The sequence below is a fragment of the Rhincodon typus genome, chromosome 22 (assembly GCF_021869965.1).
Source record: "Rhincodon typus isolate 14 chromosome 22, sRhiTyp1.1, whole genome shotgun sequence".
Lineage (NCBI taxonomy): Eukaryota > Metazoa > Chordata > Chondrichthyes > Orectolobiformes > Rhincodontidae > Rhincodon > Rhincodon typus.
In genome coordinates this window covers 17,346,657-17,362,451 of record NC_063353.1, presented here as the reverse complement: position 1 = coordinate 17,362,451, position 15,795 = coordinate 17,346,657, and the positions used below count along the sequence as shown (strand labels likewise).

The window sequence follows — 15,795 nt, the reverse complement described above, 5'->3', positions numbered from 1 at the left end:
TTAAGGGCATTTAAATGGTCATTGGATAAACATATGGATGATAATGGAATAGTTTAGGTTAGATGGGCTTCACAGGTCGGCGCAACATCGAGGGCCGAAGGGCCTGTACTGCGCTGTAATGTTCTATGTTCTATGTTCTATGATAGGACTCTGTTGACTATTAAGTCAAGACTGATGTTTTATAGCTCTGCATTGCTTTTAATTTTGGAAAACTGTTTTCAAATTTCGTATGCCAGGGGATGTGAGAACTCTTATCATAAAATTGATTATCCCAGTGTTGAAATTATTCACTGAACAATCATTCAAATGATAGGGGATCAATATTTCTCCAACTGCCCTTCTGTAATGCTGCTGTTTCAGCGTGTATTATTAATGTTCCTTTCTGGATAATGTCTGCCAGTGCTTTACTTCTAAATTAAGAGTAGTTCTCTTCTGACTGAGTAAAATTCACCATCATATTCAAGAAATATATTTCTATAATATCATAGACTCAAAACAGCAGATAGAGGGAGTACAGTTCCTGTGATGCTATGATGCCAAGGACATCTGAATATTATGTTGTAATGGTCTTTACTGCCCCCTATGGTGGCCACGATCAGTGTCAGATTCAGAACAGTTTTGGGAAAAAAATTAATAAAAACTCTGAAGTTTTCTGGACATGTCTTTGTTGCATTTTATTATCTGCAATGAATAAATATCATTGCATTGCATGCAGAATAATGTTGTCTGTCTGCAACAATGTTTTTATTCACTTCTATGGTGCAGCTTAATTGTTTAGCACAAGAGATAACATGGATCACAATAATTTGAAAGCTGTGTGCCTTATGTGGTTATGTAACAAGGCTGGGAACGGATATAACCCTGTAATTACTCATTCTATCCCTCAGCTGCATTTAGACAACTCAGTCTTGGGTGATAAAATGTTCACTTTACAAACGCATCTAGAAATCAAAGCAGTAGAAATTACAATGCTATCTTGCCTCCTGTTCTTTCTTTTTGCTTGCCAACTTCATTTTGGGTACACTGACAGACTTAGATCAGCTTGCTTTGCAGCATTTTTAACCAGCTTAAATATATGTGCTAACTCAACATTGTCATTCACTTTATTCTTTTCTCTGTCCTGTAGGTCTATTGACATCGGACACTCTACATTTCTTTCTATGCAGTCAAATTAAGACTTGCTTATCATAAGTTTTGATAACCATCATAGTCGTTATATTTACTTTGCTGCAGTTGTTTGATTTGGACAGGATTTGTAACGTGTTCTGATGTTCTTTACTGTATGATTCTTGAGCAGCTCTAATTGCTATTGTCAGTTGACCCTGTATGAACTGCATAATTTTCAAATGTAAATGGATCCTGATGCTCGTTTTCAGCTTTATTAATGCGGAAGCGAACAGGTTCACTGCCACTTCCAAGTGAACCAGTTTTATTCAGTTTTTCTCTCCTCTCCTCAATAAAATGGAGATGCTCGGTGAAGTCTGCACAATGAGAATAAATGTCAATAGTAGCTATAATAGGGCATCCAGATGACGCTCTTGCCAGTGATAGTTGATCAACTTATGGCTACAGCTTGCATTCTGAAACTAAGTTCTGTCAAGTACTCATTGCTGAACAGATATAACATAACGTACAGTTGCAATGCATGGCAAAGTTTCAACATAGCGAGTGCAAATAATGTGTGTTTATTTAATCTCCCCCGAGGTCTTGTGTTAAAGCAGGTTCTGCCACTTCATTCAGTAAATTGGCAGTACAGTAATTATGTCATCTTAACTCCAAAATCTTGCAGAGGGGTGCAATCGAAAAAACTTTGAAGTTAATATGTCATATATGAAATAATTATGAGTTAGAAATGCTATACTTTATGATAACTGTCAGTATGAGTAAGAGCTGATAGATTGCTCATGAATGATGAACGGATTACATGGTTTATGGTTGCTCTCATAAATGGAATTGGATCCATCATGTGCTGATTGTTATACCAATATTTTTTATGTTAGAAATAAAAATGCTTTTTAATGCATTTCAACTAGAAACATTAACTCTCAATGCACATGAAGTCAGTCATGAATTCAGCATGGAGGTTGCAACCATGGAAACCTGCTTGACCTGCTGCCTCATTGTATTGTTCATCCAAATTATTCGTGTTTCTATCTTCCTGTGAAATGTGATGCATGATGCTGGCTGTTGGAAGAGGTTGTGAATGGACAGCTTCCTAACACAAAATCCACACGTGTACTTTTGAGATGACCAGATAATGATCACAATTATGGAAGCCATCCAATACTCAATGACATTGAGGCTAGTTGAAGCTTCTCCCTGAGTGGGATCTACAAAAACCCAGCACAGACTAGGAACTCTATAATTCTCTATTCCATTTACTGACCGTGTCATGGGTAAAGCCATTAGAAAACTGCAGTTAAAAAGGTGTAGAGCTGGATGAACACAGCTGACGTTTTGGGTCTAGACCCTTCTTCATTTTCTGAAGAAGGGTCTAAACCTGAAACGTCAGCTTTCCTGCTCCTCTGATGCTGCTTGGCCTGCTGTGTTCATCCAGCTCTACACCTTGTTATCTCAGATTCTCCAGCATCAGCAGTTCCTACTATCTCAGAAAACTGCAGTTTTGTTTTGTCACAGAATCTGCAGAAGTTGACCATCTGTTGCGAAGGCCCAATTCTTCCATTGTCTGTTTGCTTCCCATTTGACCATCTGAGGGTTTTGCACACTATTGAAGAGATTTTACAGCAGTTTTAAAAGGTCAGGATTCATACACATGTAAAAATAGGCTAAGGAATATAAGTGAAAGGTGAGAGAAAAGGTTTCCTTTTTCTTTGTTATAACCATGTAAAGTATGTTAAATCTGAACTTGTGCACAATTTTGTGGCCAGTGGGATTTTAGAAGGGATGACTGACTTCATTGAATCTTCATTTGTAGGTACAAACTGATTTACAAACTCACTGAGGACATTTAGTGATGAAGATAATTTGGACCTTATCTTATCTTGCATATGAATCTTTTAAATTCTCAACAATACAAAATTGTTGGGCTCTTTTATATTCGTTCATGGGATTGGTGGAGATTACGAGCTAAATCAGCATTTATTGCCCATCTCTAATTACCCAAGAGAAGGTGGCAGTCAGCTCTTTTCAGACCACTATAATCCTTGGGGTGTAGGTGTCTTCCCAGTGTTGTTAGGAAGGGCATTCCGAATACAGAATAATCTTAATCTTGGGTTAAAGACAATTCCTGTTAGGATAGGCGATAAGGCCAAAGTATTTCAGTTTGGCAATGAATTGGATCACCATACAGTATGATTCAGTATCACATCTAGCACAATGTTGGTTACAGTTTAGGGAAGGCAATGGCCTCTTGGTATTATCATTGAACTATTAATCCAGAGAGCCAACTAATATTCTGGGAACCCAAGTTTGAATCCCACAATGGCAGATGGTAGAATTTGAATTCCATTTTCAAAAAACCTCTGGAATTAAGAATCCATGATGACCATGAAGCCACTGTTGATTGTCTGGATTAAAAACCCATCTGGTTCACTTTAGTGAGCTCTTGTCCTTACCTGGTCTGGCTGATGTGTGACTCCAGATCCACAACAATGTGGTTGACTCTTAACTGCCCTCTGGCCAAATGGGAAGGGCAATGAATACTGGCCTAACCAGCGATGACCACATCCTGTGAATGAGTTAAAACAAAATTCTAATTATTGGAGATTTACAAACAGAAGTTGAACTGTGTCAAGATTCACAAGTCAGAAGCAGTGCTCTTGTGTATCATCTTGAGTTATTGAATGAAATATGTTCTTTCTAAATAGGTTGAACCATTTTCCAAAACTTTCCCATTACAATTCATCGACAAACATCATTCCTATAATTACACTTCTGTTCAAGCATTGAACATTTTCGGTTTCGCAGGAATAATATTGCATCCTTTGTTGGCAGGTGAAGCACTAACTGGGGAGCTGTCAAAGCTTTTGTTGGAAATCCGAGAGAACCAGGATAAAGATTTTGATGATCTGTGCCAAGCAGTGTCCTCGTGCTCCATGGACAGTTTTACCAGTACAAAGGTTTCTGATGATGATGTTGCCAAGTGTGAAAACCAGCCAAAACATTCCAAGGTTAGTGTTCAGTAAAGGAAGAAACTCACTTAATAAAGAACAAATGTCCGCTAGAACATTTTTATTATGTTTGATTCTGAGTTCCTTTTAGTCCTTTGTGAGCTGGGACCTGCATCCAATTATGTGTAAGTGGTATTAAAACTAAGACTTATGGCCTGAATTAAATGAAACTATTTCAGGATTTTAAGGTCATTTACAGGCAATATTTTATTAAATAATTATTGGTTTAATTTGATACATTAAGGATTTTCTTTTGTAGTATCTTACTAACTCCTCAATCTTCGGTAATATCAAGGGATTGTGCACCTAGCTCAAGGTTTTTGGGTGGTTGATATAAAAATATGCATTTCTAAACCAATACCATTTTGGATAAGACCATAAGATACAGGAACAGAATTAGGCCACTCGGCCCATCGGGTCTGATCTGCCATTCGATCGTGTTTCTCATCCCCCTAACCCTTTATCCCCTTGCTCATTAAGAACCTATCTATCTGTGTCTTAAATATGCTCAATCACTTGGCCTCCACTGCCTTCTGCAGCATTGAGTTTCACAGATTCACCACCCTCTGACTGAAGAAATTCCTTATCACCTTAGTTCTGAGGGATCATCCATTCACTCTGAGGCTGTACCCTCGGGTCCTGGTCTCTCCTACGCGTGGAAATATCTTCTCACATTCAATCAGATCAGGTGTCTCCGTATTCAGTAAGCTTCAATGAGATCTGCCCTCACCTTTCTAAGCTCCATCAAGTACAGACCCAGAGGCCTCAACCACGCCTCATGTGACAAGCCCTTCATCCCCAGAATCATTCTTGTAAACCTCCTCTGGATCCCCTCCAACGCTAGCACTTCCTTAGATACGGGGCTCAAAACTGCTCACAATATTCCAAATGCAGTCTGACCAGTGCCTTATACAGCCTCTGCAGTACATCTCTGCTCTTGTATTCTGGCCCTCTTGAAATTAGTCTAACATTGCATTTGTCTTCCTGACTGCTAACTAAGCCTGCATGTTAACCTTAAGAGAATCCTGAACTTGGACTCCTAAATCCCATTTTGCTTCAGATTTCCAAAGGTTTTCTCCATTCAGAAATAGTCAATACCTCTATTCTTCCTACCAAAGTGCATAACCTCACACTTTCCCCACATTGTCTTCTATCTGTAACTTTTTTGCCCACTTTCCTAGCCTGTCCAAGTCCTTCTACAGCCTTCCTGCTTCCTTGACACTACCTGCTCCTCCACCTTTCTTTGCGTCATCTGCAAACTTAGCAACAATGCCTCTGTTCCTTCGTCCAGATCATTAATGTATAACGTAACTGGTTGTGGTAATGACATGGACCCCTGTGGAACTCCACTACTCACCGGCTGCCAACCTGAAAAAGTTCCCTTTAACCCCGCTCTCTGCATTCTGCCAGTCAGCCGTCCTCTATCCATGTCCCTCACACCATAGGCTGTTGTCTAATTTAGCAGCCTTCTGAGCGGCACCTTGTCAAAGGCTTTCTGGAAATCCAAATAGATCATGTCCACTGGCTCTCCTTTGTGTAATTTGCTTGTTACCATTTCAAAGAACTGTCAAGCAGACCTTCCTGTGGACAAAGCCATGCTGACTCAGCCTTGTTTTACCATGCACTTCTAAAGTACTCTATATGGACTTGGAAATCTTACCAGCGACCATGCTCAGGCTAACTGGCCTATTGTTTCCTGCCTTCTGTCTCCCTCCCTTCTTAAACACGGGTGGTACGTTCGCCATTTTCCAGTCCTCTGAGACCCTCACTGACTCCAGCGATTCTTGAAAGATCACAACAAATGCCTCTACAATCTCCTACAGAACTCTGGGGTGTAGTGCATCTGGTCCAGTGATTTATCCACCTTCAGACCTTTCAGCTTCCCCAACAATTTCTCCTTAGTGATGGCCACTATGCTCAGCTCTGCCCTTAATTCTCTCGAAGTCCTGGTATGCTGCTGGTGTCTTCCACCGTGAGTACTGATGCAAAGTGCCCATTCAATTCCTCCATTATTTCTTTGCTCCCCATTACTACTTCAGCCTTATTTTTCAACAGTCCAATGCCCATTCTTGCCTCACTACCTTTTATATATCTGAAAAACGCTTGCTGTCTTTGTTTATATTACTAGCTAGCTTACCCTGATTTCATCCTCTTCCCCCGTTATTGTTCTTTTTAGTTGTCTTCTGCTGGTTCTTAAAGACTTCCCAATCCTCTGACATCCCACAAATCTTCACCACATTGCATGTTTTTTTCTTTTGCTTTGATGCTATCCCTGACTTCCCTTATTAGCCATCGTTGCCCTGTTCTCCCCTTGGTATGTTTCTTCTTCCTTGGGATGAATTTCTGCTGTGCCTCCCAAATTATCCCCAGAAACTCCTGCCATTGCTGCCCCTCCATCATCTCTGCTAGGCTCTCCTTCCAATCAGCTCTGGCCAGCTCCTCCCTCCTGTCTTTGTAGTTACCTTTACTCAATTGTAAAACCATTACAATTGAATCCAGCTTCCTTCTCTTAAACTGCAGGGTGAATTCTATCATATCATGATCACCGTCCCCTCGGGGTTCCTTTTCCTTAAGGTGCGTCATCAAGTCTTCCTCATTAGACATCACCAAATCCAGAATCGCAGTTCCCTTGTGGACTCCACCACTTGCTACTCTGAAAAAAACCATCTCATAGACATTCCACAAATTCCTTTTCTTTGGATATGCTACCAACCTGATTTTCCCAGTTCACCTGCATATCAAAGTCCTCCATGATTAATAGTGCCTTTTCTAAATGCCTTTTCTGTTCCCTGATTTATTTTCTGTCCACATCCTGACTGCTGCTAGGAGGCCTGTACATAGGTGGCTCAGTGGTTAGCACCGCTGCCTCACAGCACCAGGGACCTGCGTTCGATTCCACCCTTGGGCGACTGTCTGTGTGGAGTTTGCACGTTCTCCTCGTGACTGCATGAGTTTCCTCCAGGTGCTCCGGTTTCCTCCCACAGTCCAAAGATGTGCAGGCTAGGTGGATTGGCCATGCTAAATTGTCCGTAGTGTTAAACAATGTGTAGATTAGGTGGGTTATAGGAGAGTGGGTCTGGGTGGGATGCTCTGAGGGTCGGTGTAGGCTTGTTGGGCCGAAGGGCCTGTTTCCACACTACATGGATTCTATTTTAAAAAATCCCATCCGGGCTTTTTTGTTCTTTGCGGTTCCTCAACTCTTAACTGTACAGGTTCTGCATCTTCTGACTCTGTATCACTTCCTGTGATATAAATTTTGATAATCACAACATTTATTAGTTTGCATTGCACAGCTGATGAGCAATGGAAAGGTCACATACCGGAATTCTTTATGTAAAAGGCAAGCATCGATGTGACTAAGGTCAATGCATGTTATGACTGGGTTACAGAGAGACTAGTTCAGAACCTGTAATCAGCAATAAATGGGTTTAAGGTGTATGTCTGTGCAGTGATTAAAAAGATTTCAGCAACGTAGGCAAGGGTCATTCTGAGATTGGGGAATATTGAAGAGGTCTGAATGTTGGGACGGTGTGAGAATCGAGGAGTGGTGATTGTTTTGGTCAGTTGTTTTATGGGTACTGAGTGAGGTCCAAAGATTGTGAGTGGTGCAAGAGTTCACACTGAGATGTCCAACAGAACTGTGAAGGTAGTTTTCAAGAACTGGGGATTCTGAAGTTGGCATTCTGAGGTGGAATGATCTGGTAATTTTGGAGGAAGCAAGTGCTGAAAATATTACTGTTTTATACTGTGAACTGTTCATAGCAACGTTCTTAACTATATGCTACCTGCCTAAATAAAACTTAAACAATTCAAATTCCTATATCTGGAATATTGTGAAAACTGCATGTATTTGGTTCTTACAAATGAGGTTGAAGATTTTGTGCAAAATTATGAGGAAGAAAATATCGAGTCAAGGGCTTTGAAACAGTCTGAAGTATTGAACAAAAAGCTTTGAAGTGATTATTTAAGTGAAGCCTGAAAGCTAGTTAATGTGTAACTGTAATAATGTTGCGATAGAATAAGTAAATTAACATTTATTTTTGGATTGTTTACAGCCTTACTTTGAAATTTAGAAATTACAGTTGCAGAACAAAGTGGTAGACAAAAGCTTTTTCCAAAAACTTTTTGAGTAATGTGAATATTTTGACAGTAAAAGTTTGACATTTAATAGGTTTTATATTATGAATGTTTACAGAATTTCTTCTGTTGACAAATTGATGTGATGAAAATATTTCATGTTTATTTAAGTCTCCTGAACAGAAAGCACATTACAGGGGTATGACACAGAATACCCAAGTAAATTAGCCATGATATTACTCATTGTTGATTGATAAATGTCTTGTTTTATTATATACTAAGTGATAACATGTGAATTCAGAAACTTGTGGAGTGAGGGACCATTATCATCTGCAAGAGTGGGAAATGTGGTATGGTGAGTTTGGTGAATTAGGCAGGATGCAAAATTACAGTTTTGTGAGGACAAGATGAGATGCCGAGTTTAAGTTGGTGGTGTCTGTGGCATTTTGGACCTTGTGATGCCCTGGGGCAGGTTTCCACATGTAATATGCTTGTATACCATGAATACTCATTCACTAAGAAATTTTTCAAATTGCCTTCTAGCCTCAAGATAAAGTTGGTCGTGCATGAGAATCTTGTTTGTTTAAAGATGCCAAGCACAAGTTGGTTTTGGGCTGTTGTATCAGCTGTTAGCGGTTTTGCACATTGGAGAGCATGGTAACTTGCACAGAGGCTTGGGAACATTGAGAGAGTCAGTTGGGGGTTTGGGGGGTCAGGTCTATAATTTGAAATACTTGAGGTTGGGATGTTAAGGGCTGAAGTGGGAAGGACTTGCATTCTGGGCTGTCAGTCAAGCTTTTAAAAAAAAAAGCACCTTAAGGAGGCGGAATTAGGATTCTCCAAATGCAGGACCATTTTGAGTTTTGACTGGAGTTTGAGTTCACCAGTGAATTATCCCAACCGAGATTGACCTAGGACCATGTTCTTTACAATGCCAAGATGGGAGATCCAGTCCCAAAGGTGTTCCACAGAGTGGTGAACACAACACTGGACATTCAATAAAAAGTAAACAACAGACATGGCCTTGTTCTTTCTGTGAGATCCTAGATCTTCTGTAACCATATGAGGCATACCAGTACATTTAGATTTCTGCCTAATCTTGCCTCAATAAGTAGTGATGACGCCCAAATGAATAAAGTGAAACCTGTGTAGTGTGAGGTATTTACAAGTGAAATTTAAACTTGTAAACGAACGTGCTACCTCTATGCTCTCAATAAGTATTATGTTAATAGCAGTGGAGTTTTGGCTATGATTCAGAGACTCCCAGTTTGTAGCATTGCCAGCAGATGGTGGGTATCCCACTGAAAACCTTCCCTGGTCTGAAATAGCAAGTGTTTCCAGTGCAAACTTAAATTTTGGCAGCTTAAATTTTGGAATTGCATTGGAAATGGGGGAGAAAGCTGGAAAGCATACGTGATATATACTTCCATCGGGAATGGTGCACAACTGATAAAATTCTGCCATTGTTTACGTCATTGTTTCTTTACCAGAGAAATGCAGCTATTCTATAACAGCTGGTGAGGCAAAATTGAAAAATGGCAATGTTGCATTCCTAGATTCTGGGGGCATCTGGAAGGGACCAAGACTGAATTGAATCAAAATGGGATTTCAGAAGTTAATAGCACTTTGGGGAGTTGACAACATCCAGTGGTAAATATCAGCGTTGGGTACAGTGGCAATATGGCTGGTTTCTGTGTCAAAGGTGGAGAGTTCAAGGTTTACTCCAGAGATTTGAACACTTGCTATTACACAACAAAGCAAGTTTCTTGGATGTGACCTCAAACTGAGATCTCATCTGCACTCACAAATATGAACTTTAAGGTGTGTTGAATCTTTTTGTGGTGTATTGCACTGAATTTAGATTAATCGTACACAACAACAGCCTTTTGGGAAAGAGATTTCCACATTTCCATTTCAATTAGTGTCAAAACAAATGCCTCCTGATTTCATTTTTGACTAGCCTGACTATAATTTTGAGACTGTGTCCCCTCAGCCTGATTTCCCATGCCAGAGGAAGCAGCTTCACAGCATCTACTCTATTAAATTCTTTCATCATTTTAATCGTTTCAGTTATATCAACTGTCAACCTTTTAAATTCCAGCGAATGCAAGCCATATTCATGCAACCTCTCGTAATGATTCAATCCATTAAGCATTTAGTACAACTCTTTGGGTAACTTCCTTATTTTCATGAAGATTGCAATTCATCTGCTAACATATATTTCCTTCTTGTTTAGCTTCATACTCAGTAAGAGCAATATGTGAAAAATGTTGACATCTTTAAAGAGGAGTGAACTCCTTAATCTCCATTAAAATTCTCAACAAAGATCTGTAGCAGTTAAATTATTTAAGATAAAACCATCATTTTGTAGTATGTTTTGTGGCATAATATTTTCGTATGTTCCTAATGAAGCATAGAGCTTCTTGTTAACATTAACAGCTGGAGATGGCAATCGGAGATTTTCAGCTTTGACTCCAAGGTCCTGGGAATTTTGATATTTGTGGAGCTAAAGACTGATCCTCTGCTCAGGAGTGCAAGTCTCTGGGGAATATCAGGAAACATGTGGATGTGTTTTTTGTCGAGCATTCCCACAGATCCACACAGCCAAGCATTTCAACTTGCAAAACATTGCAGCAGCAAAATAATACTTCAGGTGAAATGCAATAAGAAATGGATAAAAAGGCAGGTCAGGCGTGCAAAGGGACATATTTGGGAAGATTTCCTGTGTGTTATAAAGTGCAGTGAGAATTTATAAATAAAGGGTTTTTGATTTTACTGCACTTACATGAAAACACATCTCTTTCCATTGAAGCTATTTTTGTTTAGAGAATGAGAGGTAACCAGTTCCAGATTTATAATGTTTCTGTTTGGTTCATCATCTAATCTTATTGCCTGCAAATACTGAAGAGTCTCCTTTCCAGTGCCTTTCATAATTTTCAAAGTAGACAAAATAATTTTGTCCCAGTTCCTTTGAAATCATACATACAAGATTGGACCATTCAGAAACAACTCCAGCAGAAGCAAGATAGTCAATGGATAAATAATCAATACTGACCCTCTCACATCATGGGGAAGTGTGTACAACTTGGATGTTTTTAAATTTTCTTTTAATAAGAGGCACTGAAGAGCCACAGAGCTGAGACGCCTCATATCTTAGCATGTTCTATTGCTAACAGCATCTAGACTTGATGCTATGAGGGCCAAGTTACAATTCTTGTAGTTACAGGTAAGAAATATATGATCCTGTCTGAGCAGTTGCAATATTGATCTGTTTATAGCCCACTGGCTGATCAATAGTCTACCACTTGGGGGTGGGGGAATAAAACCATCAACGTCCTCCAAAGATCATAACATTTCCTTCATTAGTGTTGAAGCACTGGTCATCAGCAAGGTTCTTCAGTTTGTTTGCTATTGCACAACATTGAAACTATCTAAATCACAGAATCTGGAATGCACTGCCTGTCAAGGTGGGACACCTCACAACCTTTGAAAAGTACTTGGATGAGCACTTGAAATGTCATAACATTCAAGAATATGGGCCAAGTGGGACCAGTGTGGATTTAGAGTTTTTTTTGTAGGTACAGACTTAATAGGCTGAAAGGTCTCTTCTGCACTGAGATTCTATTATTGCATTCACGCATAAAGACTCATTTGTCAATTTTGGAAGAAAAATCTGGAAAATTGTTCAAACAAGCCCAGAAAATCTGGCTGACAGATGTCATCAGTGATTTCTTTTAATTTAATAAGAAATTATTTTTGTTAATAATCTGCCTAATTACTTTTCTGTAGAAATAAATGAAACAAGTATCAGGCAGGTTCTACAATTGTCAGATGTTCAAGTTGAAAGTGATTCGCTCATGAATACCTGATAAATTGAGACATAGAAGATAGGAGCAGAAGGAGGCCATTCGGCCATTCGAGCCTGCTGTGCCGTTCATCACTATCATGACTGATCACCCAACTTAATAGCCTAATTCTGCTTTCTCCCCATAACCTTTCGTCCCATTCGCCCCAAGTGCTATATCTAACCGCCTCTTGAATACTTTCAATGTTTTGGCATCAACTAGTTCTTGTGGTAATGAGTTCCACAGGCTCACCCCTCTTTGAGTGAAGAAATGTCTCCTCAACTCCATCCTAAATGGTTTACCGTGAACCCTCAGACAGTGACCCTGATTCTGGACACACCCACCATTGGGAACATCCTCCCTGCATCTACCTTGTCCAGTCCAGTTAGAATTTTATAAGTCTCTATGAGACCCCCTCCTCATTCGTCTGAACTGAAGTGATAAAATGTAAAAGCATTCTGTCATATGACTAATATCAAGACATTCCAGCTAAAGTTTACCCCAGTTCATTTCTTTTTAACCCTTAGTCCTAAGTAGGTTGTCCTGGAATTATTTGATTTTCTGCATTAAGCTGTAGAGTGTTCTATTTTCTCTGTGTTAAGTGTATCCAATGCAGGAGCATCAATAGCAAGAGAGAAGAAGCTTTCAGCATTCCTTTACTTAGTCACATTCCTTGGAATGACTGTAATTTCCCACAGCTGAGATATTCCAGAGAACCAGCAGGAACTTCCTTTTGGACTTAGTGGGATCAACCTCAGTTCTCACATTCTCAGGATTCCAGCTCCCTCTTGCAACATCCAGTCTGAATGTGCTGTGAGAAAATTTCCTCTAATACTTGCTGTGCTGCCAGGAAATATTGAGAGACAGAATACTCTGTTATCAAACTTGCAGATCTTTGTTTAATTTACATCAGCTTTGTTCTCACAGGATGCAAACAGTTTCCTTGTTTGACTGAATATAATGACTTATTCTAAAGACTCAATTCTCCTTGCACATCCACTGACCACTGTATTCCTGCAATCAACACGTAAGGTAGCAGAAAAAAAGTTAATATTGTGATCTCTTCAGGGAGAAATACAGCCTTTAGCAAACATTATCTATTTGGTTGAGTAGTTGTTCTTTAGTCTTTTACATTCCAAACCTATAGTAAACCCATCACTAAACAGAGAGAGAGAAGCTGGCCTATTCTCTTTGTGAGCCATAATGTGTTTAATGTCAACTTGAAACAATCTCGTGTACCAAAATCATTTCCACAGCTGAGATATTCCAGAGAACCAGCAAGAACTTCCTTTTGGACTTAGTGGGATCTGACCTGATAGGTTTAAGTAAGGAAAACTTTGGCATAGAAGTGTTCCAAATTGGCTTTAATATATTGTTTTTAAGAATCCAACTACTTTGGGTCGATGTGAAATTTTTATAGTAATTTTATGTGGAAGAACATTCAGGAAGAATAATGGGGGGGATTCGAAAATTGCCATGAATTTGACATAGGTCGTAATCATTACAACCAGGAACAGGACTAGTCCGTTTGGCCCCTCAAGCCTGCTACACCATTCAATAGGATCATGACAGATCCAACATTTCTCACTTCCACTTTCCTGCTCTTTCTCTGTAACCCTTCCCCGACTGATCAAGAATCTATCTATCTCAGCCTTAGATTTTTACAAGGACTCTACGCCCAGACCTTTATGTTGGAAGGAGTTCCATGGACCCTCAATGATCTGAGAGAAGAAATTCCTCCTTATCTCAGTCTTAAATTGGCACCCCTTTATTCAGAGACTATGTCCTCTGGTCCTAGATTTTCTCATGAGGGAAATCATCCTCTCAGCGTTTACCCTGTCAAGCCCTTTAAGAATCCTGTATGTTTCATTGAGATCATGTCTCATTCTTCTAAACTCCAGTGAGTAGCATCCTGATCTTTGCTCATAAGACAGTTCCTCCATACCAGGGATCATCCTAGTGAACCTTTTATGAACTGCCTCCAATAAAATTATATCTTTCCTTTAAAAGGGGATCAAAACTGCTGTCAGTACTCTAGATGTGGTTTCGCCAGCACCTTGTGTAGTTGAAGTAAGACTTCCCTTACGCTTAACTCTCATACTCCAACCCCCTTGAAATAAGGCCAACAGTCCATTTGCCTTCCCAATTACCTGCTGCACCTTTATGCCAACTTTCTGTATTTGTGCACAAATACCCCTAAATCCCTTTGTGACACAGCTTTCTGCAGTTGTTTTATCCGTTTAAAAAAAATCAGTTCTTTTGTTCTCACTTCCAAGATGAACAACTTTACATTGTCCCACATTATTCTCCATTTGCCAACATTTTGCCCATGACCTAACTCCTCTCCATAATCAGTGGTAACCCCCAGGATGTTTATTGTCAGAGATTCAATGAGTCCCAGCGGGTGATAGTGGAGAAAGGGAGCAAATGCTAAAATACTGCTCCCCACAAAATCAATCCCATGAGAAGTCAGCCATGCTGATGGCACCATATCAAACTTCAGCAAAGGTGCATGTTACTGAAAATGAACACTTGTCAAGTGGAAGAAAGGGTAAGGTTTGTTTTGGCTGCAGAATACAATTTTTTTTCAGTTAGCCAAGTTCTTCTTTACCTTGTACTAAGGTCTCTGCTGTGAAAACACTGGCAGACCATTGAGGTGAATAATTGGAGTATGGATAATTAATGTTTTCCTGTAATACTTGTGGAATTTGTTCTAGCAAGTAATTCACTGTTTTTGCATTGAAACCACTAAATTTTACCATGTGTGTGGAAAGCACGTGGAAAATCCAGCAAACATTTTAGTCCCAAGTCACCATGGATCCACAGGACTCATGTTCCACTTTGTTTGTGTGGAGTGGATTCTCATTGCATTGGGGTGTACCTTACTAAACTTTGGCTGAAGAGTTTACCATCACTTTATTGAATCTGCCTTAGTTTCAGACATAATCACTTACACATTTTTATTCTATCATGGGATGACGATGTTGCCCATCCCTAATTGCCCAGAGGGCAGTTAAGAGTCAACTACATTGCTTTGGATCTAGAGTCACATGTAGGCCAGACCAGGTAAGGATGGCAGTTTCCTTCCCTGAAGGACATTAGTGAACCAGATGGGTTTTTCCTGACAATCAACAATGGATTCATGGTCGTCATAAGCCTCTTAATTCACAACTTATTTTTTAAATTCAAAATTCACCATCTGCCATGGCGGGATTCAAACCAGAGTCCCCAGAATATTAGAGACAACAAGGTGCAGGGCTGGATGAACACAGCAGGCCAAGCAGCATCATAGGAGGAGAGAGGCTGACGTTTCGGGCCTAGACCCTTCATCAGAAAAGGGGGAAGGGAAGGGGGTTCTGAAATAAATAGGGAGAGAGTGGGAGGCGGATAGAAGATGGATAGAGGAGAGGATAGGTGGAGAGGAAACAAACAGATCGAAGAGGCGGGTATGGAGCCAGTAAAGGTGAGTGTAGGTGGGGAGTTAGGAAGGGGATAGGTCAGTCCAGGGAGGACGGACAGGTCAAGGGGGCGGGATGAGGTTGGTCGGTAGGAGATGGAGGTGCGGCTTGAGGTGGGAGGAGGGGATAGGTGGGAGGAAGAACAGGTTAGGGAGGCAGGGACGAGCTGGACTGGTTTTGGGATGCGGTAGGGGGAGGGGAGATTTTGAAACTTGTGAAATCCACATTGATACCATTGGGCTGCAGGGTTCCCAAGCGGAATATGAGTTGCTGTTCCTGCAACCT

General features: G+C 40.2%; 1 protein-coding gene across 8 annotated transcripts in view; it reads left to right on the top strand.

Moving 5' to 3' along the window:
• Positions 1-15,795, top strand: part of anks1b (ankyrin repeat and sterile alpha motif domain containing 1B) — a 737,478-nt gene that overhangs the window by 378,752 nt on the left and 342,931 nt on the right. For all 8 annotated transcript variants that reach the window (XR_007264449.1, XM_048610130.1, XM_048610129.1 and 5 more), the window contains one exon: positions 3,955-4,130. Coding sequence is in view for 7 of the 8 variants with exons in the window: in XM_048610130.1 (XP_048466087.1) it covers positions 3,955-4,130 (176 nt within the window). In the remaining variant the exon portion in view is untranslated. The remainder of the gene's footprint in view (positions 1-3,954; positions 4,131-15,795) is intronic.